Here is a 22,824-nt window from a genome sequence, read left to right on the forward strand (position 1 = left end):
GCAGCAATCTCTGGGGTACAAGCCTCCGTGGACAGTTTCCTCAGAGTGTTTTAACTGGCAGGTGGACACCTGCAGGAGTCAACTGCTTAGTTTACGAATCAGAATGAGTGCACTGGACCTCCCAGCCCTGTCTGTGGTGTTTTTAATGGAAGGATCTAACACAGAACGTGACTTGCATGTTGCAGTCAGAGTTTGTGGATACAACTTGTTGCTCGATCTGATATTGCCATGTTGGTGCCATTCCTGGATCAACAACACTAATATTAGTCCAGACTCAACAATGCAAGTGACCAGTCACACTATAGTGATGTCACAGTTTTGCGACGTGGAAACATCATCCCATGACACATCAAAAAATAACCCTAACTATAGCCCTATAACCATAACCACAATCATAACCCAACCCAAACCCTGATCCTAAACCCCCTAAGTTCTGTACGTTGCATCTTGCAACTATAGCATGTTGGAGTTATCTGTACACCTGGAGTGGCCGCGGATTACAAAACACTTTCGCTGGTAGTTCCCACTGCAATAGAAAAGTATGAACTCAAAGAGCTTTATTGTCAAATAAAATATTGTATTTTGACACTTAAATTAAGTTTTCGTACAATGCAGCTGAATGACATGTTGGTGTTAAAGTTAGAAATAAACACAAAGAGATCAGTTGTAAGACAACAATGGGGAGATGTAAATGAAGAGAAAGAGCTGCCAATAATGAAGCCTGATTTCAATAAATAACTGCCTCTTTTCTAAAGACAAGTAAAATAAATATATAAATGAACTGTAACTAGTTTAAAGAGATTTTTCCCTAAACCGTTTACTATGTGCATCATTTTCTAGAAGTTTGATCACTGTTTGAATATTTTCTCTGTGAGACCATGCTCTACAAGTTCGACTTGACAAGACTGAGAGGTTCCTGATTATTTTTCCTCCTTCCTGAGTCTCACATTGTTCACTCTCACCGTAAATAACTCCCAATGTGTCAGTGCTGGGAGCAGACCAGTGCTAAATTAGGTGCAGAGTACAACAGTAGCCTTGGTGAGATCTGCAGGGAACAATGTGGGAGTGAACATAAATTAGCTTTGCAGTTTTGCAACAACGGAGTAGCAAGCCTTCACTTAGGGCAGATATCTGAGTTAACCGTGAATAAAAAGGACATAGCTCTCATATGTAATTGTAGGTGTGTCTGACTGTGTGTAGGGGTGTGGTGTGTCTGAGGAGAGGAGTGACGTTCCAGATTAACCAAAAGCTGATGATCCAAAAACACACCGTAACACCACACCTCCCACACATTTAATCCACATCAGGCAGTGAGTGAAATCAACAAAAGGATAACCGTGTATATGAGTGTCACTGCTGAGTGTTAAGTATGTCAATAACAGCAGACGCATCTGCCACCAGCGTGCTGGGACATGAGGCTGTATGTGAAAATGGACTTGGCCCTGGATTGCCAATTACTGCTTCTTTGGAAGTTCAACAGAGGCTTAACCAAAACAGCTTTATGATGGAGGGCATGACAACATGACAGTAGTCAATATTGTAGAGCCTCAAAATGGTTGTAGAGCTTGGAAAATTTTGGTGGGAGGACTGAAGAGGTTATTTCACATGTTTACAGGTTGACACCAGAATTTGTGCAACATGCTCAGCAGATAGTTGGTAGAGATGAGGAGCATTTTGAAATACATTTTAGTCCAAAAAGTTACAACATTCATGTGGTCTAAAGAGAACTGCTTTTAGGTAGAGGAGCACAGAGCAGCCTGCTAATAAAGGCTTTTTATATTTTGCTTCTAGTGCTTTAATTCTATGCCCAACCTTGTATCATCCAACAATAAACGATGATTTGAATCAGTATTTTAATCCTAAATGAAACTTTGCCAAACTGTTAATCACATCTAACCAGTGTGTGTATTATAACTCAGCCCAAACTTTAAACTAGAATTAACCTAAACCATTTACGTTTCTGCTCTTTCACTTCTCTTCTTTTAAAATACACACACACACACACACACACACACACACACACACACACACCTCTGATTACCACTGGGACCACTGTTGCCTTCACCTCCCACATCTTCTCTAGCTCTTCTTAGTTCTTGGCAGGAACAATCTTCACGTGTTCCTTCTTCCCGATGTTGCTATTACTTGGTATAGCTAAATCTATTACTATAATCCTCTTCCTCTGCTTGTCCATCACTACTATGGCTGGTTGGTTAGCCATCACCAGTTAGTCGTTGGGCATTTTTGCATAGCCTTACATGGGGTTTTGTTTGGTGTTGGCGACCCCATCTTGTGTTCTTGTGCTGCCATGATTAGTGCTTCTGTGCTGTCTTTCAGTCCATCTTTGTTCAGCCATTAGTAGAATTTCTTGATATCTGCCACTTCTTCTATCTAGCGCTGGTAGATACCATGCAGGGGCCTGTCCTTCCGTGACAGATCCTTGTCTTGCTCCTCCTTTTTCCCCCTCTGGGGTGTGTATGTATATGTGGATGTTAATCAGTTTCAGCTGCTTTGGCGACTAGGGTCAGTGTCACTACTAGTAGACCCTACAGAGGTTGCAGAGGCCAAGTTAGTGGCCGAACAATCACAATGGGACATCAATACATGCCATTTCTAGAAGGTTTGCTGCCAGAGTTACTCTAGGAGAGCTGGACAGAGCCATAAGGGTCTTGAACCATCAGCAGGACTGATATTTGTTCCTTTGTGCAAGGAGGAATTGGATGAGCACTGCCAGAGCTACAAAATGACCTCCAGCAGGCTACTGGTATAAATGTCTTTTGTTAAATTTCATTTCTAAAACTAAGTCAGACAGACACAGTGAGCATTGGAAGGAAGATCCCATAAAGTCTCAGGAGCGTGTCTGTGTCTGTATACAGCAGTCACACGTTACCCACAACCTACATTAAAGGGATTAGACTGTTTAGTCTAAAGCAGGCAGACAGACAGACATTATTAGCTGGACACAGTAACCTGTGCTGAACATACCATTACTAGGGATTGGTACTAAGGACTTGTATTATACTGTTACTGATTCTGTAAGTCTTTGGGTAGTTGTTTACATCTGAAGCAGTGCTTGTACAACAAAGAGTCACTGTAGCTACCTGGTGTATGGAGGACACGTTTCATTTCATGAACAAAATAAACTTCAATCCATAGAGGAAAAAGATGGAAAAGTCCACATACCTAACATAAGACTTTCTAAGTAATTTCCTGTGATTGGTCCATGAGGATTTAGAGAGGTCATAGATCCTGAATGATCCATGAACAGATGGTCAGATGAGTGTGTTTGGTTTATGTGGCGAGTTCATTTGACCCCTTCATCTGGCTGTGGTTGTGTTGTTTGAGAATGTTTACTTGCTCCTGGTCACTTATCGTGAACTTGGGTTCAATCCCCTCAGTGCGAGCCAATTCACAAACAGGGAAAACAGACCAGTTCTGCTGAACTGCAAACAGTATAGTCCGACAGTGAAGAGGGTTTTTCAGAGGTTACATGAGTAGTGAGTTTGTACACCCACAAGACAACAAAATGTGTGCCATATGCTCTCAAACAAACAGATTTGTTTATGATAACTGCCAAGAACTTAGCTTCTACTCTTTCTGATAACTTGCTCAGATGACAGATTTTTTTTGTATTGGCCAATTGAGATTTCTTAATTTCTAATATACACACACACACACACACACACACACACACACACAATTACTGTTACAATAGTGGAAACCCATATTAAACATTACCCAAGTAATATACTATGAGGTTTGTGTGTGTAGTTTCTATGAGCCAAAAGTTCAGGCTTCACTATAATCCCCTTTTCAACTCGTGGATTGCTATCAAAGTAAAAAAAAGACAACAACATAAAAACAGTTCTGGCAGTGAGGACATAAGCCCCACCCACCTGCCAGTCAAACCCTTTGTTTACAGGGTGCAGCCAATCCCAAAACTAAGGGTAAAGAGAAAGAGATACTAAAACTGTTTATTTCAGATAACGAATAAACTTTGGTGTTTTCCCAAGGCACAGTACGAGTTAAATAAGGATTATTTTGAACAGTAAATCATGCAAAGCTACTCTGGTAGAGTCTAAGAGTACAATTTGGCTCTGCTTTATAATAGGGCATAATTACTTCTGGGCAGATCCAGGCGAGTTGTTCCCTCACTGAAATGTTTTGAAAGATGTCTTCCATCGCAGCTGAAAGAATGTTTTGTCAGAGTGGCCTCAGGCTCAGTTTTTCATTGAGTTTTTCCATTAACCACCTGAAGGAATCCAATCCTTGATCTGAAACAGGGCAGCAGACCGTCAGGCCTGCACAGAACAGCAGGACTGTTGAAAGAGAGCAAAAGTGATGGGAGCCACAAAGCTGTTAAAGACTGAAACACAAGAGACATGAGTGTCACAAATGTGACAGACGAGCAATAAGATACATCCGCAAGATGAACACTGTTCTTGATAAGCTTAGCAAATTTCAAATGTGACTTAAGACAGATGTTTTTGAACTACTCAAAACACAGAGCAGCTAGAAATAGGAGGTTTATCACAACATCACACACAAGAACTTTTTGATGTGGTTTCTACAGCACAGCAACAAAACTCATCATAAAGCATGTTAGGCCGGTTTGTCAAGCATGATGAACCAAGCAGAAGTGCACATGTGAACAAAACATGGATGCAGTCAGCCAAATAAATCAATCACATATCAAATGACACCAGCAATAAAAATCTACACCTCAACTTCTCCTTGTGCTTCTGTCCTAAGGCATCCGTCTCACCACACAACTCTTAAACATCAGTCATTTTATCCTTCAATCCATTATTTGGAGAACAGGTCTGGTTCATCTTTGATTACTGACAAAATGAAGGGGAAAAAGAGAAAAAGTGCTACAAGAACAAAAAGGGTCCTACTAATAATAATAATTTTTAAAAAATTCTTAAAGGTGTCCCCATTTCTGGAAAAGGTTAACTTGTGCCAGCAAGAATGAGTTTAATCTCGTAATGAATCTCTGCGACATGCCTTTATTTCTTTCTTACTACAACTTTTAAATAACTTTTGTCAAACTTCTCTTTATCATCTGGCTCATATACAAATGTGATGCACACTTCAAAAGCTTGAGAGCTGCTACTGCAAGCAGTAACGCTACCGCTGCAATATACAGCTGGAATTGTTGCTTGAAGGGGTGCCAGTTGCTGTTGTTTCAAGCGTCCTGTATTTCATTTGAATCACTACATTACTGCAATAAATTCATAGATGATTCACAGATGCATCACATTGTCCATTCTCAGTGTTTTTCATTTCAACAGCTTGAAATCCATTCTGGTTCTGAAACGGCACTAAGTCAGAACTAGCTACAAACCAGCACTGAAGAACTTGCTCGATTTCCTATTTGGATTTAGTCCGTCTTGGTCTCCTCTGTCTCTTCAAGTAATCCCAGACTGACTTCACGATGCCGAGATCAGGGCAGACCATCTGTTGCTGGCCTCTTTGTACTTCATGTGGCTAAGGGGTAAGGTTGGTAGGTAGGTAGGTAGTGTATTGTTTGAAGAATTTCAGAGCAAGCCGTTAAATTGTCCAACTAATATTTCAGTGTGGACCAATGTGGTGGACCAAAAGTTTGACGCTACCATCATATATGTATAAAGTAAACTTTCAGAGTGACTACATATTAAACTGATGTGATGAATACAACACTTGATTCTGACGGGGTAGAAGAAAAAATACATGGACTGGACACACAGCGGTTACAACTGACATTCAAAGCACAACAAACACACAAAAAAAGTGGCAGAAAACACTAAAACACACATTTAATCTTTCAATTTTATCAGCTGGTACATTTAAGCTTCACTTTTTAGCACACCTAAGACTTGTAATTTAACATAACTATCACTCACTATTCATAGATTTAAGTTGATTTTTTATTTTATTATATAACTCTATTGTAAGTGCTGCCATCCACACAGGGACGCCTCCATAATTTTTTCATAGGGGTGGCCATATGGGGCCACTAAAAATATTGGTTGCGCCCCTGCATCCATAACTTCTTCAATCCTGTCAGTTAAATAAACACCATTTCTAAGTACCCTTATATAAATTTAGTTGAGCTCAGTGAGCTGTGAAACAGGTGACTGCAAATTGAACCCACTGATAAAAGGCCAACATGGAAGTGCGTGAACTATTTGCCTTTAGAAAGCAGGGGGCTGTCACACCGTGTGCTGCAGGAACAACAGTCAAAACCACCTGAAAAAGCCTGTGGAAGAATTAAGGGTGTCCACAGCTCATGATCTGCTTATCAGTTAAATTAAAAATAAGATACCAGTGGAAACAACACTAACAGCGCCAGCACCAGGACCCTTCTTTCTGTGCTGGGTAAAACAACAGCAAATTGGTGTTGGTGGTATTAATAATAACATCTGTAACAAAAAAAACATTTCCCAGGGGTCACAAAGACTAGTAGCTTTGCCAGCTAATCCATCACATCCCTAGCTACAATAACTTCTGTTACAAAGCAGCTGTTTTTTTTTTTTGCCTTCATTTCTTTTGAAATCATAAACACCATTATACACTTTGATGAAAACCCAAGAAAGTAAGAAAGATTAGATATCTCTAAGCCTACACCAGACTGCTCATTAGTTTTTCCTTAGTTTATTTAATTTTTTATACAGAGCACCTCTGTTGAGAAGCACAGCAATCAGTGACAAAAAATGGAAAAATCATCTCATCCAATCATCTATTGACCTGTGCATCTAATGTGTCCCTGCTAAAGAGGTGGGTGATGGGAAGAGAGAGAGACAGAAGGAGATTCTGGTTGTTGGTTTTTAGAGAAGTGGGTCAGACCAGTGAGGAGGAGGGGAAAGAGCAGCTGAGGGAGGGATGAGCTAGAGAGGCAGGTCCAGACCTCATAAGCCCCACTGGAAAACTCATGGCCACTAATCTGATTAATGTAAACCAACAGTTTCCCTGCAGCAGCGCCAGGGCTATATGCTCCTACACATGAAGCCTGGGGAGGCCCACGCGACCACTAGTCTGAAAGCTCGTCTGCATTCCAGCTACGTCTCAGTATGTGAGATTATGCACTGTAGGTTCATGAGGACCCGGAGGCTTTAAACCTCTAAAAAGAGGAGCGCTTGGAGATTCTTCTCTGCTCCAGTTCCTGCCAGCAGCTGGCTGGATATGAGAGCCTGGGAACTAGCTGTGTATCAGACCACTGCTGTGTGATTCTGAGCAAAATGAGAGACTGTTTAAAGAAAGAAAATGTTAACCATGCTCACAGTGATTACATAATAATTGCTGTTGGCAACAATAAACCACAATATGGGATACTCTGAAAGTCATCACGTTTGGCTTTAATAAACAACTATCTTTAGCTTGAAATGGCTACTGAGGACAAATCAGGAAGTCAAATATTTCTACCCCCCCAAAAAAAGTCAAACAAAAAACTTATGGAACTTTTCTCCTTACAGTGGAAATTTACATTTGTAAAAACTAAAAGGCAAAACTGGTCCTAAAAGCAAGCCCAGACTTAAAATGATTTCCCTTTATAGCTGATTTCCACTTATGACAAGTGTGTGATGTTTGAGTATTTATACAGAGTCGCTTAAATTAAACCCTGGACTAAAGGAAGATAATGGCACGGTTGTTTTAAGTGACAGATGGGTGCAGTTTCATCATGTTTAGCTTTCAGTTTAAAACAATAGTTGTTCAGCCTGTTTTTTGCTTCACAAGTTTGTATCACAATGAAATGCAGATTTAAATTATGCTAGCTATTAGCGCTACTTAGCTGCCCAGCTAAAATTTCATGGTCATGTCAGGTTTAAAAAAAAAAAAAAAAAAAAAAAAAAAAACACACAACAGCAGCCCCCCCTAAATGCTAAACTCCCTAAAACAGGACTTTTCATATTTTAAAGACCGTTCTAGATGCTTTCTGTTCATGTCAGTACTGTTTGACTTGATAAGAAAATATCTTCTCAAGTCATTCGTGTTAAGGCATTAAAATGTACAGTTTAGCACAAAGCCTCTAAACATAAAGGAAACAGGCGGCCATGGTTGTCACTAACGTTTGGACGGTGAACGCGGGAAGTGTTCAGCACATTTCTCTGTCAGGCTGTCAGACTGCTAAACAACTTAACAACTTCTGCTATACCAGCACACCCATGACTCCAGCAAAGAATAGCTTAAGTTTGCATGTGGCAACACTAAAGAGGAATCTCCACAAAACAGGTATCATTTAAAGAAAGGTGGGACGAGAGGTGGTTGACTCTTACGCAACTTTTAAATGTGTAGTTTAATTTTTATGTCTTCACTCATTGAGCTGATGCGTTTCTAATGTCTTCAGACTTAAAGAGATATTGTGGAGCTTTGCAGGGCTGCAAGCAGATACCATCAACAAACTGAGTGGATTATGTGTAGGAGTCGGGTGGAAGCTACTGACAGATGAGACAGAGAGCAAGCGCAGCATGTTAAATGTTACAGGGGCACAATGGGCATGATTATGAACAGTGTATATCCAGCACACAAACCACACACTGTTCCCATACGGAGCCCAGAGCGACAGCAAAACTTACCTTATGAGAGACGAAAAAAAGAGATGGACAGATGTCCAAACAGAAGACGGCCTCCGTCTCCGCAGGTCTGAGAAACACAGAGGGGCAGGAAGATCCCACTGGGGCAGAAGCAACAGCAAAGGGAGAACACACAGAGAGACAAAGAGAGAGGGGTTTGTTAGCAACGCAGCAAGCAGTTAGTTAGCTAGGCAAGCTGCCTGTTATATCGGCCCGGTGCTGGCTGGAGGGTAGCACATTCTGGGAGTCACAGTGAAATACCGCACATAGAGTGTGTAGTTGAGGGTTAATGAAGCAGGTAAAGAGCAGCAGCCCCTGTAAGGGGAGGCCAGAGCAGTTAACTCATACCTCTGCCAGAGTAGCAAGTTAGCAGCAGAGTGGCAAGTTGTTAAAAGACCACACCAGCGATTTTGCTTTGTTCAGACATACACTGTAAATTTCAACTTTTAAAAAAGGTTTTTCCACCTTATAGAGACTTGAAAGCCTTTAAAAAAAATAAAAACAACATTTATAACCCTGTGGTTAGTTGGTAACATTAATTACTACTTTAAGGAGAAAAAAAAAAACATACCAGCCTAACGCAAGGCTCTTTTGTAGAAGATTTTTCTACAGCAGCAAGCAATCAGAAAGCTAAGAAGTCTAATTATCCAAACAAGCAGGACTAGCTCTGTTTTGTTTAGTAACTCAGGACATTTAATCTCAGTTGTTGTGACATTTGTGATACAAAAAGTTGGTTATCACATCGACAGATGGTTGCAGCGACTGACAGTTACTCTCTAAACCGCTCTGTTCTTTTAATAATCAGCAGATAAATCTAAATCCACATTTAGCCACAGCTGAAGATCACTGGCACAGAAGATTAAACCTTTGTGTCGGATTCTCATCAGCTGCCACAGTTTGTGAACCCATTCATAAAAAACACAAAACAGTGGCTCTTTTTGGGTGCTTCCCAGTATAACTAGATATGTGACCAAGTTTCACTTCTGATGACAAATGCTTTAAGAGTCAGAGCTGAGAGCCCCATCCTCACCACTAAAAGCACAAACAATGAATACAGCTGATTAATTATGAGCACAGCTTCAAATAATTCACTAATGAGAGGTGGGATATTAGTGTGAGGGCAAATCAAATCCATCATTAGAATATCGATTGGGTCAATACTGTGATGACACCGGGAAATCGTCATTTCTTATCTTTAATCGATAATCTTGCCCCATCAATGTGTCTGTTGTGGTTCTATGCATTAACCTAACTTTCCAGATTTACGGGAATCATGCACATACACAATTATCTGTACAACTGTAATATTCCTTGTGAGTTCAGGTGAGTTCAGCTGTAAATGTTGGTAATTTTGATGAAAAATATTAACAGTGAGGAACCTTGTTTTTGTATTATGGTTCAAGAAAGACATGAAAACCTACAGAAAACAGAAAATGCCAACTGAGAGGAAACAGTTCTCACTTTAATAGGTTTTAAAGTTATGCACTGATTACAAAGATTATAGCAAGAACACCCAAAAAGTGCATGTATCCTACGCAGCACTGTATTTTAATAATTTTAATTTTCACTTTTGTAAGAATTGGCTACTCTAGTAAGAAGTACCTGCTAGATCACAGTAGATACACTGTAAAATAACAGTATGTTGTCAAATCTAGCTGCCAGTACTGTTATTTAACAGTGTTCATCCAAACCAAAACATCCTGTAAGTAGAAACAAATAGCCACACAGTTTGATGAAAGCATAGGGGTTCTCCATCTCGGGGAGGGGTCAGCAACCTTTACTATGAAAAGAGTCATTTTTAAGAACAAACATCACTGTCAGCAATTTGTGTGCAAAATGCAATCATGCATTTTGGCCACATTTCGCTTTCCCGCTCACTGACGGCAGTCCTGTACCGTCTGACAGCTGCTGCCTGCAGCCCGAGGCTCCGTGTCTAACTGACAGCAAACCATGTGACGCTTCTCTGGCAGTGAGAGGCGAGAGCAGAAAAAACGAAAGCAGATCACAGAGAGTATGGCGTTCCAGAGACTGAGTCAAAGAAAAGGACAACTCAGCCTTGTTCCCACACATACAGCTGTTCTCCCAGCTCACTTCTAACCAGACCAGAACCACATCACGGAGGCCATCCTGGTCTAAAATAGCCTCCGTGGCAGCTCCCTCCAGCTCAGCACGGAAACATAAAGCCTGCAAACGGGACGTAGGCCCTGGGAGTCTAAGCTCAATCTGTTGCATGCTGCAGGCAACACGACCGAAGATTAACCTGCTTCCCCTGCTGTTCACATTTGACTGCATGGAAGCACGCTTTCTAGAAAATTCAACCCAAGCATGAATGAATGCAGCTACAACAGGGTTTGTGAAAACAGAGCTGAAATGATAAAAGAAATCATCTATTAGCTAACAGGTTCATGCAACTTTCTTGATAAGTGATTCATCCTCCTGGTCTGCACCATAGAGCCACACGGAAATATTTCTACTGTCAACAAACTGACCTGCACTCTTTGCTTTTTGACTTTTTTGGGGGGGGAGGTCATCTCTTCAAGGAGTATGTAAGAACAAGTGATCTGACAGACTGGGAGGGAGTGAACAGTCTTTGTTGACACATCTCATGTTTCCAAGAAATTCAACTTGTTTGGCAGGAGAGAGCTTGAAGGTGGGGGAGGTTCCTATAGCCTCCAAACTTTCTTCAGAGGCTCAGAAACAACACTTCATTAAAGTCATGAAGGTAAAGCAACAAAATTGTTTATGATTTTGTTGCTCCTTTCTCCACACCTTACTTCAAATCTTAATTCTCATGCTGGCAGATCACTGACACATTTTAAAATGCCTAAATCATCTTCTTTTACTCGCATGGACTTAAGTATTTTGGGAAATCAGGTTCTTATACATATGATAAGCACTAGTAACCCGATTCCTGCACTCTTTTAGTGCAGGTTATGTTTACAGATGCAAATCAAAGTTTTTGGAACATTAAATCTGACAACCATGTAACTGTTTCCCAAACTCAAATTCTCCATGCTAAGTTGACTTGAGCCACTGTATGCATATTTTTTTTCCTCATGTAAAACATTAAACATATATATTTAACTGTTTCATTGCTAAAATTCTGTTGCTTCAGTCCTGTGGTTTGTCCCTAGTATAACTGGAGGAGCGCACTACTGGCACAGTTGTAAAGCACTTTAACAATGGACAAACTGAAAGGGGAAAAAGACTGCATAACTACACCTGCCATTGTCTGCATTTCTGTTATAACACTTTGCTAAAGCTGTGCCTCGCAAGGGTCATGTGTGTTATTCATGTTTTTTTGGGCTAACTTACAGGTACTAATTAATATGAGCAACAACAACGGGCAGCAAAAGGGCAGAATTATAACAGCACAAAGTTAAAAATCTATTTAAATTACTACATGGTCTTAGCAGGTGGGGTGCTGCGTAAGTAAAGTAGAGAGTTTTGGGATTTTTCTGCCCCCTGCTGGTCAAAAATCACCTGGTGCCGCTTTAAGGGGTAAGCTTACACATTTTGGTTGGGAATACGAAAAATGGCAAGTTTAATAGTCACTGCATGGATGTTTACATATTCATTACAGACGGTGTATTTCTGATTATACTTAGAGCTAGATTAATAATAACTAAAACAAGTCTCTATTAAATACACTTGGAAACATTTTGGGAAGACAAAAAGCAGGCGATAAAACAGCAGCACTTCTTTCCAGTTGCTTGCATTGGGCAGTTTTCCCATCGCAAAGTGTTTCCAGTGTTCAGGGTGTGAACATGTGCAGACAGCAGGCAGGTGAGGAGCCTTACCTATTTCTCTCCGAGCCGGAGGAACAAACCAACACCAAGATCCTCCTGGAGCTGCAGCCTCTCCCGTACTCTTTCACCACCTCCTGTCACGCTAACAGTGACATTCGCTTTATAAAAACAAAAACAAATACTCCTTTTTTAGGCTTCCACAAAGTGCGACATCTTGCAAGTTGTCTCCCAAGTCCTCCGTCGACCTCTCTCAGCCATTTACACTCCTCCAGCCACAGCGCTGTTTCAACAAACTCCCATAATAACGGCGGGCTCGGTTCCTGCTCGGCTCGGTTAAAAAAAAAGAAGAAAAGTCAAGTTATAGCCTGCACGCTGAGAGAAAGGGGAAAAAATAATGATAACGCTAATTAAAAAGGAAAAAGAGCGCGTTTGTATTCCCTGGCAGGAACCAAACGCCGCCTGTGCTGGTAGGTGTACGGACGTGTCTTCCCCCCTCCGGTGCCTGCTGGCGTTTCTGTGTAATCAGATGCTGCTCACCACAATATCCATTCATCCTATTACAGGTTAACCCTTCACTGTCTGCGGGCGGCTGCATGCTGCCCTCCAGCGCTCTCACACATCCATCGCAGACTCTCTGACCAAGCCACATAAGCGCAAACCACGCCCAATTACAAATACAAATATTCACATTTATTTCATAAAAAACAGCTTTGAATTTAGAACATTTAAAAATAATTTAAAAATTTTATTACCGTTTACATTTTCATAAAATGACTTTTATATATACATTTTAATTTTAAATCTCCAAACTTATACACAATGTACAATCGGAATATTACCAACAGTATATAAATATTTTGGGGATCTGTGCTGAATGGTTTACAAAACCTTCCTCCCAGGTGGAAACAGGTTTCATTATAACTTCTGCACATGCACCTGAAAGTACCTGCGACTCTGAAAACAGAGGATGGCTGTTACGAGAATCAGTGTGATAATGAATTTTAAACGTTGGTGTCCATTCCTGTATAGTTTTCTTTTCGACATACTGCATATTTGTGGCCCGCATTCAATTTAGAGTTGACGTTTCTCATCTATTTTCTTGACAAACAGCGCCATCCTCAGGAGCAAAGCATAATCCCAACAACACAGGTGTGAACAGGTGAGACAGAATTCTTAGCAGTCAGCTCCCAAACAGCAACTGAAGTGATTTCATTGATCAAAGCGCATTTGAAAATAGACAAGCACGTTTCTCCATCAGCAAAAAAATGATACCACTTGAAGGAACATTAAACCATGCCACAAAGTGTGATTTTGTTTTTTGTTTTTTTAAATATGACTTTAGTTTAATTCAAAAGAAAGCAATGCATTATTTTAAGGAAAAATAAACACTTGGCTGATTAAAGCTGATCTTTCAGTCGACATTTCAGCAGGTTTAAGACAGTAGGAAAGATGGCAGTCGGTGGCCTGGGACCACAAAAGTGCACATGTTGAAATAAAGCCCCATCAGAGAGGAGTCAACAGGTGAAGGCAGACTCCTCTGGTTGTCCTCACTGCTCCTCTGCTAACAGCACTCTGAAGTTCTTCAGCTCCCTGACGCTCGTGGAAATCCTGCGCAGGATTCAGGAGGACACAGTTAAAATAATAAGTACAAAATAATGAAAAAAATACTCCAGTATGTTTTAACTAATATTAAACCCAGTTTCTCTGAGGCTACAATATAATATTCACAATTTACAGAGAATTTAGGCAAGTTTTAGACTATTTTGATTTCATCTTGAACATATTTGTTTTAACTTTTATTTTAAATGAGTGTGAATTTCCAATAAGATCAGTACTCACTTATGTAAGTTACTATTATAGAGATAAACTTGTTCTAAAGTGACAGACTTAGGAGTTTGATATTGATTAAACTTACTTTTGTATTTACACACAAAGTAAGCATTTAGTAACTCAAATAAATATCAGTCTAAATTTCCTGATAGATCAAGCACTCAGCTCAAGAAGGATTTCGCAAAGGAGATGCATCAAAGGCTTCTGAATAATAAATGGCGCATGCTCATTTATCATATCCAAAAATCATTTTCAGGTTTTAAAAGTGCTTCAGATACAATAATAAACTAACGCGCAGGCAACAAAAGCTCTCCAAGGAGCAGAGTGGGTGTGAGCTGGAACTAAGGAGATTTTTTTAAATATGGCACATGTATGACTTGATGTCCACAGCCTCTCTCTCTGACCTTCCGAAGGCATTGAACAGGGAGACTATCTCCTGCCGGCTGAGCTGGAAACTGGGTCGCTGGTTACTGGATTTGGGCAGAGCTTCAATCTGTCGCTCTGAAAACAAAATCTTCAAGGCTGTGCCTAATCCCTGGGTCTGTGACACAAGAGAGGCAGCGATCAAAACAAATAAAAACAAAAAAATCAAGTTCATCTTTACAAAAGAAGCGCTACAAGCTAACGAGAGGCACTAAGAGGAAAGTAACAGGTACCTGCAGTTTCCCCCACAGGCGACACTTAAAGCACCCAACACAGTCCATGATCCTGGAGATGTTGAGGAAGGCCAGTCTGATATCCTCCTGACATTCACAGAAAACTCAGGTCATTTTAAATCTTGAAAGTTACCCACACAAATTAAAACTGCAACTCCAGTCAGTATTACTGTGTGTTTGCAGCAACCCTGCGTACACAAGATCACTCCCAGCAGCTTTGTTAATGCGATAAAAGGTTTCAAAGCATCGGCTTCCCCGTATCTCTGTATCTGCATTCACTCTGCAGCTAGAGCATTTTTTGATGCATCAATGTTTTTACAGCACAATTTCACGTAGAGTTCTAACTGGCGTGGCTAGAATACAACTGAATGCTTTTATGCAGTTAAACCAGAAGGTTAATTATAAATCATTTTGAATTTTATGAGCTCAAACAATCAAAAATATGGGTGGGGAGCATTCTGAAAATATTAATTAACATCCCTGTGAATATGTAATCAGTTGGTGCATTACGTCCACAATATCAACTTCAGCAGAGTTTGAAACACTTGCTGACCTTCAGTTTGGCTGCTTCCTTTTCATCCCCAGCAAACAGAGAAGCCTCATCAAAGTGCAAAGGGAAAGATCTAGAAAAGAGGAGATGAACGTCATCAAAACATTGCATGGAAGTCCAATTTTATTTTATTTATACAGCGCCAAATCACAACAACAGTCGCTGCAAGGTGCTTTATATTGTAAGGTCGATCATACAATAATACTAATAATAATCTGCCGTGACCGCTTGCGGTAAAAGAAGGAAGACAGGATAAAAGACGTGCTGTGGAAGAAAGACAGAGATTAATAAAGAAAGAAGTGTGAAGAAGTGACCAGAGTTATTACAGTGTTGTATTATTTAATTTGTTTTTAGCTTTTATTGTTATTTCATTTGGACTTTTTGTTATTAATTTAGTGTAGTTTCAGTTAGTTTCAAGAGTACAATTTCTTTTTTCGGTTTAGTTTTTATTGTTTGAACTTGTTTAGTTTTTATTAGTTGCAGTGTTAGTTTTAGTCTTTTTAGTGATCATTGTAAGGAGGGCATATGCCAGAGGCAAGATTTGGGGATATTAGTAAAGGTGTAATAATATAAACACGCTGAACTTCTTAAAAGCAGTTGACTCACAGTTTATAATAAACACACCTATCCATGACTTATCAAGCAAGTTATAATGAAATTTGTATTTCATTTTAGTTAGTTCTCAAAATCACTCCAGTTAGTTTGAATTTTTTCAAAAGTCTAGTTTTTATTTTATTATTATTTTTATTATTAGTGAAATACAACAATTAACCTCGGAAGGGACTGTGATTAAACTGTTGGACTTTAAAAAGCGTTGCTGTAAAACCACAGGTGTTTTCTACTATGTCAGAATCTGTTGCCTACATTTCCCAGAGTGCAGAGTGCTAACAGAGCTCACTTCTTTCTAACACCACCCATCCACATCCACTTTTCTCATCAGAAACCATACAGTTCAGATGTTTACATTCATATCCATTTTGTGATGTTGTCAATAAGCTATTTGACTCGTGCCAATTTCACTCTGGAGCATGACAGCGAGGGCAAGCGTACGGCCAGAGCCACAAGGAAAACTTCAGCCACGAGAAGTACAAGAACTCTTGCAGAAGTTGATCTGACCATCAAGTTGCTCTGATCTCAGCTTCATGGGTCAAATCCACAGCAGAACTAGGGCAAGATCTTCGAGCTGCACCTTGACAACCTGAGTGTAAATCTATATCAAATCAGGCATTTCTGACTTTGAGTGAAATTAACTGCTAAAAAACACAATATGGTTGATCTTTCATTTATAGAACATGAATACTAGGTATCAAGAAAAAAAAAGGGCAAGCTGTATTATACCTTTATTCAGTGAAAGTCTAACAATGATTGGTGTGGTCTGAGACCAACCTGGCCAGCTGCAGGATGTCCAGCAGCTGCTCCTTGTGTTTCTGGTCCTCCTCGGGTCTGCCTGTGTACAGCTGGAAGGATGACTGCTGGAAGAACGGCAGAACTTTAGCCAGTGCTCGCAGCTCTATCAGGTAAAGGAAGTAAAGGTTGCGGAGCCTCTTGGGCCCTTCGCCGACCGTCAGCTCCGAATCAAAACGCTGTCTGAACTCCGACACATTGTGACCCCACTTCTTCTGAAACCAGCTGTCTGAAGGAAAGAAGGCAATAAAAGTGAGTGACAGTTATTTTGACTCTTCAGACAAAAGGAAAAAGAAAATGAACAAGGGCTGTTTTTTTCTGCCTCACCATCCAGCAGATATCTGGCACTCAGGTGTATGTTAATGCTGGCGTGCAGACCTGAGACAAGCCGGAAAAAAGCCCTTTTCTCCACACACTGGCCTGAGAGAGAAAGGCAGAGAATTTATCGAAAACTCGACAAAAAGAGAATCTTAAGGTGAAGCATCAGCTTACCTTCCAGCCAGCTGTAGAAGGTCCTCGCTGCAAACAAAGTACGTGTCATCAGAAATGGAGAAAATAAAACAAAACTGCGATTGTTTTAGAAAAATGGTGAGATATAACACTGAAGAATTCCTACCTTCACTTCCTGGGCTGCTCTGGAATGAGGTGGGATTTAGTGGTCGTTTGATAGTATATGGTCTGGGAAGGACACATAAAGGTTTCCTTTTCATTACAGGGTGGTCACAGTGGTGGATGTTGATAGTAAACATGGCAACATGATGTCACTCTATATACAAATCATCCCTGTGAGCCAAAGCTCAGGCTTCAGACTATTCTGATGTCAGAGGATATAGATGTCCCTAACATGGTCACTGCGGACACCTCTATGGCTGTGAGCATTGAAGAGCCATCCGCCTGCTCCTCAAAACTTGGCTGAAAGTGAGCTAAAGCAATCAATTTCAAACAGGAGATGAAGTAAGAGGTAACAACCTCTAAGTCCCAGTGTGAGATAACTGGGGATTATTTTTGAACTGTGAATCACGCTAAAGTATAAACTACAGTCACTTATTTTGTGGGCTCTGAACGCTTACTTGAAACAGTTCTCCTCATAGATGCTGTTCCAGATCTGCCAGGCCTCTGGTCCTTTGTAGCCTGTGAAGCGTTCTGGATTCAGCAGCAAGTCGACATACTGGGAGTCTGGTGACTCTTCATCTGGAAAAGAGCAAGCCTTTATTCAGCTGCAAGTCATTATAATGAAAACATCTTTTTTTGTCAGCCACATGTGACAGAATGTAGCAGAGGGTGGTGGTGGAGGGGATTTATTCAGGAAAGAGGAGTTACCCACTAGCATTTCACAAAGGTTTTGGAGAAATGGATCCTAGTGTTTCATTACATTTTCTACATGTTGCACCATCTTCTGTGTTGTAATTGCTTGAATCATGTTTCCTAAAACTACTCCTTGGAGTATGTTTTACAGTCAGTCCCAATACTGCTTAAACATAGCATTACATTCCCTAAAAATGTCTCTTGTAATCATATCCCCTTACCAAAAACAAGACATACTATCTTTTCTTTATGTTCCCTTTCAGTTATGTTAAGCTAAATAATCTGTTATGTTTCCAAAACATTTTCATTCTTTAACTTTGTTGTTGACGTACACATGTTGCCTTAAAATCTACAGTATTTGACTATCATATTTCTGCCTAGTGTCAATTAGCAATTATTTTTGGTAATCAAAATGTATCAAATTTGCTTCTTCCTTCATTCAGCTGGACTGAGACGTACCGTCAACCACGCAGAAGCGTTCTGCTTCGTCGTCATATTTGTTCCAGTCGAGCAGAGCCTCTCTGGTCTCAGCGCTGGGAACAAAAAGGAGAGGACTCAGTTGGCTTAGTTGTGCTCAACCTCAGTGTGGAGGTTCATAGGTCAGAAAAGAAAGTTAAATCCTACTTTGGTATCCCGCTTGAACGTGTTACCAGAAAATAATTTGAGTTATATATTAATGATTTTGTTCCCAATAGCAAAGATAACGAGTATGGTTCTTCAGGCTAAAGAAGCAGCTTTCACCCGAACTATGCCTTGTATGCTCACCACCCAACCGCCTTCCAGACAGTTTCATCCAATGCAGTGCACAATTTACTCAAAAGAACAATCTGAATTAAAAAATGTCAAAAAGTCACTTTTAGAAGAAAAGAACTGAGCAAAATGAACGAGACTCACCTTAATGAGACATCTACAGCTCCCAGATGCTTCGCCTTCTCACACTCATCCTGCTGCTCGTTCGCTTCTGCTGAATACTGAAACACACACACACACACACACACACTTTACAATTCTATGAATTACTGAGAAAATCTGAGGGGCAGCAAAGCTATATTCTATCAAACTTGCTGTGATGACTCATTAACAGCAGGAAGCTAAAGCACCATTACTGAAAGTGAAAGTAACAAAACTGCTAACTGCTAACACAATACAGCAGATAAACCTGTTCACTTTAATGCCATGATGTAAAAATGTGATTTTTTACTTTTTTTTTTTTATAATACATGTCGAGCATTAAACATAGAAACATTTTTTATTGTGGCAAAAAGGTGCTCTAGTGCACTAGCAAATAAAACTTTTTAGAATCCCATGACCTTTTTGTTTGTTTGTTTTAATTTTAAACATTACGTCCTCCTGTAAAACCCACAACAACAACAAAATTAGTCATTATAAAAAGCAAAATGTGCTACAGTATTCTGAAATCGTTGGTACAGGTCTTACATTTACAAAACTGTCACATTAGCCACAAATCCAGAAATATGGCTACACTGTGAGGATTTGTAGATTTAATGGATGGTATAAAATGTTTTTGGCAGCTGAGCAGCAGTGCGGGTCTGTCTCTAAGCTAAAGGTAATAATAATAATAATAATAATAATAATAATAATAATATGGTTCAACTACATTCTGCATCAGTGAATTTTTTTTAAATCTCAAAACTGAAGAAAAAAAATAGAGAAGAGATAATTATGGGAAAGCGTGTCTTTATGCTGAGTTTGGGGGAGAGCTGTGAGGGGATTGCCATTTTGGATTTTCTTTTGTTTTTGTTTGTTTTCTTTTTGCACAACTGACTCAAGCGACCCCTTTCACAATCTGAGAGAAATCTCTCAGGCCCTCTCTAAAGAATGAAGAAGCAATGCTTTTTTCCATAGACTTCATGGGATATAAAAGATGGATGTTCTGAAATGTAAAGGAAAACATGGCAATGAAATGTCTGTGAAGGTTCTCAGTCACGATGGCAATGAAATGAAGTTATTTGCTCAGATTATGCTTTTTCTCACACGTGATTTTTGACATATAAATAATTCCATACAGATTCCTGCGTTCGTCCTCATGTCTTTTTACAAAACACAAAACAAGATGCTGACAGCAAAAAGGTTCAAGGCTTTACAGCAGCTCCTCTCTAACCCATCACAGTAGATGCACTCATCAATTAGAAGCTGTCTACACTATTTTTCCCCTGTAACTGGAAGAGACTGCACTGACTCGACACACATTGTTAATACTGAAGAATCTGCATCACCTCTTAATAACTGTATTTGAGTCGTCTGGCATTTAAGTGATAAATTGCACGAGGGTGTGTTTACTTACTGTATGACTCCAGTTTTGATTCATTTCCAAAGTGACATTAATCCTCAGTAAACTTTACATATGGAGAAGGTAAACTGTTGTCAGATTTGATGTAATAAATGGGACACAAATAAAGAGACCATCTGAGTCACAGCCAGTTTGTGCCATTTACTGATCCTGAGATACTCACCTTGTTGTGGGGAGTGGATCGGAGCCCCTCGGGCACCTCGTTCTGTGAACAGACAGTTTCAGTCAGTCTGATGTGACCATTTCTCCTCTTTCACCTGGAATTAATAGGTAATCTTTGTAGTTTTTTTTTTATGATATTTAAATCTAGTCCACAGGTCTTTGCATTTACACTTGGTATTTAAATACACAACGGCTGCACCCTCAATTTAATCTTGATATGCAAAAGCAATTAGGGTGGTTCACAAGAAACAATGCCAATGCGCGGCTCTATCGTTATGAGTTATACAGACAGTGATCAGACATTAACAGCAGGTTGAATGGGGGGGGCGGGGGGGCGTAAAAGTCTGTTTACAGCTGCTATATGAGGGTTAAACTCACAGGAGAGCAGGGCTGCACAGCACAGTCCCTCAGACCACACTCATTGCTGGCAGTCCAGAAAGGACACGGTTTATTCAGGTTCACCTGCAGAGGATGGAAGCCAAACACACATTCAGAGTAACAGACCTCACCCACAGATGTGCGTATACGTATGTGTGGTGCATGAGTCCCCCGTACCTTGTAGAACCTAAAGTAATCAGACTCAAGAAGACTCTGGAGTTTTGGGAACAGCTGGTCGTTGTTGAAGCGGTCGATGGTCTCCACATCACACGTGCAGTCATCCAGGTCGCCTGTCACCTGATGTCGAGGGAACAGGCAAACAGCTGGTTATAAAGGGGAAAAAGTGTAGTATGCTCCTGAGAGCAAGCCGAAGTAAGATTGAAAAACACTGTAAAGAGTGCTTCAATAGTAGACTGTACTATTTTTATTTATTTTTATTCAACAGTCATTTTCCTTGTGGGGTCAATAAAGTATAGATCTGAATATCAATGTAATGTATACACAAGAAAAATTCTTAAGTAATCAAAATATGAGGGGAATTAAACCATAGCACCTTCACTGTTACAAAACATGGGCAGTTTCCTCGCCTCCAGGGTGCTCAACTACAAAACTTGGTATTTATAAGCAACAACATCAGTGTGACATTACACAGAAATAAAGAAATTACTTACTGCCAATTCACATTTAATGCAGGGGCCTAGGCCAAACCACAATTGTTTTAACAGAACTGTATTGTTACTGATATATGACTCACTGACAACAACAACAAAAAAAACACTAAGCAAATGTAAAAAACTCATTAAAATGAAATCAATACACAAGAAGTGAACTCCAGTTACTTGGTACTATCAAACCAACTTTACTTGGTTGTTGTTGTTTTTATTTCCTCCTACCATTCAAAATGACTTTGAGGCCATTGACTCACAGTCAAATCCTCTGGAATTTAAGGGTAGCCATAAAAACCGACACTCATGTAAAATGAATCAGTACAAGTTACCTGTAACCCGGTCAAATAATCCCACCAATGTAGGAAGTAAGTCAGAACCGCGTCCAGCACTCACCTGACAGAAACACCTGCACTCTGCGTATCCGGACACCTCGAGGAGAAGGAGGAGGGGGACGATGACCACCAGCTTCATGACGACCCTTCTTGTTTAACGGACCTCTGCTTGACAAACTGCAGCTTCTCTCTGTAGCTACGTGTGAATGAAAGCAGCAGCAGCAGCTGTGAGGAGGAGGAGATCTGCTGTCAGCTTCCTGGTTATTTCCTCATTTCCAATCCGCTACGTGCAATACGTGACGACCCGACCATCAGCAGCAGCAGCTTTAATCACGTATCATCACACCGACATCACTCCAGTGCTGCCAGTGTCTCCTCTTTTTAAACACTTTGGTATTTGTAGGTATTTAAACGCTGGGCACTTTTTGCTTCCTGTTCGCTCACAAAACCATCCGACTGGAACTCACAGCGAGGCTCACGTGGAGGCGATTCGCTGTTTTTTTAGATAGCCTCAGGAGAAAAAAAAATGATATTAAAAAAGCTGAATTCAATGTGACATACATGACGTATTATAATACACAGGAATAAAAAAAAACAACGTAATAAGCTGGATAAATATATAGTTTTTTTTTCTTAAATAGAGAGATAATGTGATATGTGTTTTAATAAAAATGTGAAGAAACAACAGTGCATATGTATTACTAACTACACTCAGTACGGCCCACATTGTACAGACAAAACGATAATTATGATTTTATAGTTTAAAAAAATGTTAGCTGTAATAGTACAGGTCAACCACGCGGTGGCGCTAAAGGACGATAATTTATTGGCCTTTCCACCTAGAGTGATCGCTCAAAGTTTACTGTAGAAAAGACAAATGACATCACTCCTGTGATACAGCAGCCAGTACAGTAGTAAAATAGCTTT

The 22,824-nt window shown here is 40.1% G+C and overlaps 2 protein-coding genes across 4 annotated transcripts in view; both read right to left on the minus strand.

Moving 5' to 3' along the window:
* pacsin3 (protein kinase C and casein kinase substrate in neurons 3) overlaps positions 1-12,831 on the minus strand; it is a 36,131-nt gene extending 23,300 nt beyond the window's left edge. Inside the window, exons 1-3 of one of the 3 annotated variants that reach the window (XM_084910143.1) lie at positions 12,353-12,831; positions 8,556-8,653; positions 4,123-4,319 (exon numbers count right to left, since the gene is read on the minus strand). The gene's annotated coding sequence lies outside the window, so the exon portion shown is untranslated. The remainder of the gene's footprint in view (positions 1-4,122; positions 4,320-8,555; positions 8,654-12,352) is intronic. The other 2 variants (XM_084910055.1, XM_084910219.1) reach the window with 2 other exon arrangements.
* Positions 12,832-13,031: 200 nt separating this feature from the next.
* On the minus strand, positions 13,032-22,365 carry ero1a (endoplasmic reticulum oxidoreductase 1 alpha). The gene is made up of 15 exons (XM_084909922.1): positions 21,959-22,365; positions 21,075-21,194; positions 20,898-20,981; positions 20,521-20,562; positions 18,941-19,017; positions 18,506-18,579; positions 17,812-17,932; positions 17,358-17,419; positions 17,234-17,260; positions 17,069-17,161; positions 16,724-16,970; positions 15,341-15,410; positions 14,788-14,874; positions 14,536-14,672; positions 13,032-13,909 (listed from the first exon to the last, which is right to left on the minus strand). The coding sequence occupies exons 1-15, from the start codon at positions 22,034-22,036 to the stop codon at positions 13,849-13,851; spliced, it is 1,380 nt and encodes a 459-aa protein (XP_084766048.1). The 5' UTR covers positions 22,037-22,365; the 3' UTR covers positions 13,032-13,848.
* Positions 22,366-22,824: the final 459 nt, after the last annotated feature.

Source organism: Perissodus microlepis, chromosome 1, assembly GCF_051167445.1.
Source record: "Perissodus microlepis isolate ML-2025 ecotype Zambia chromosome 1, ASM5116744v1, whole genome shotgun sequence".
Taxonomy (NCBI): Eukaryota; Metazoa; Chordata; class Actinopteri; order Cichliformes; family Cichlidae; genus Perissodus; species Perissodus microlepis.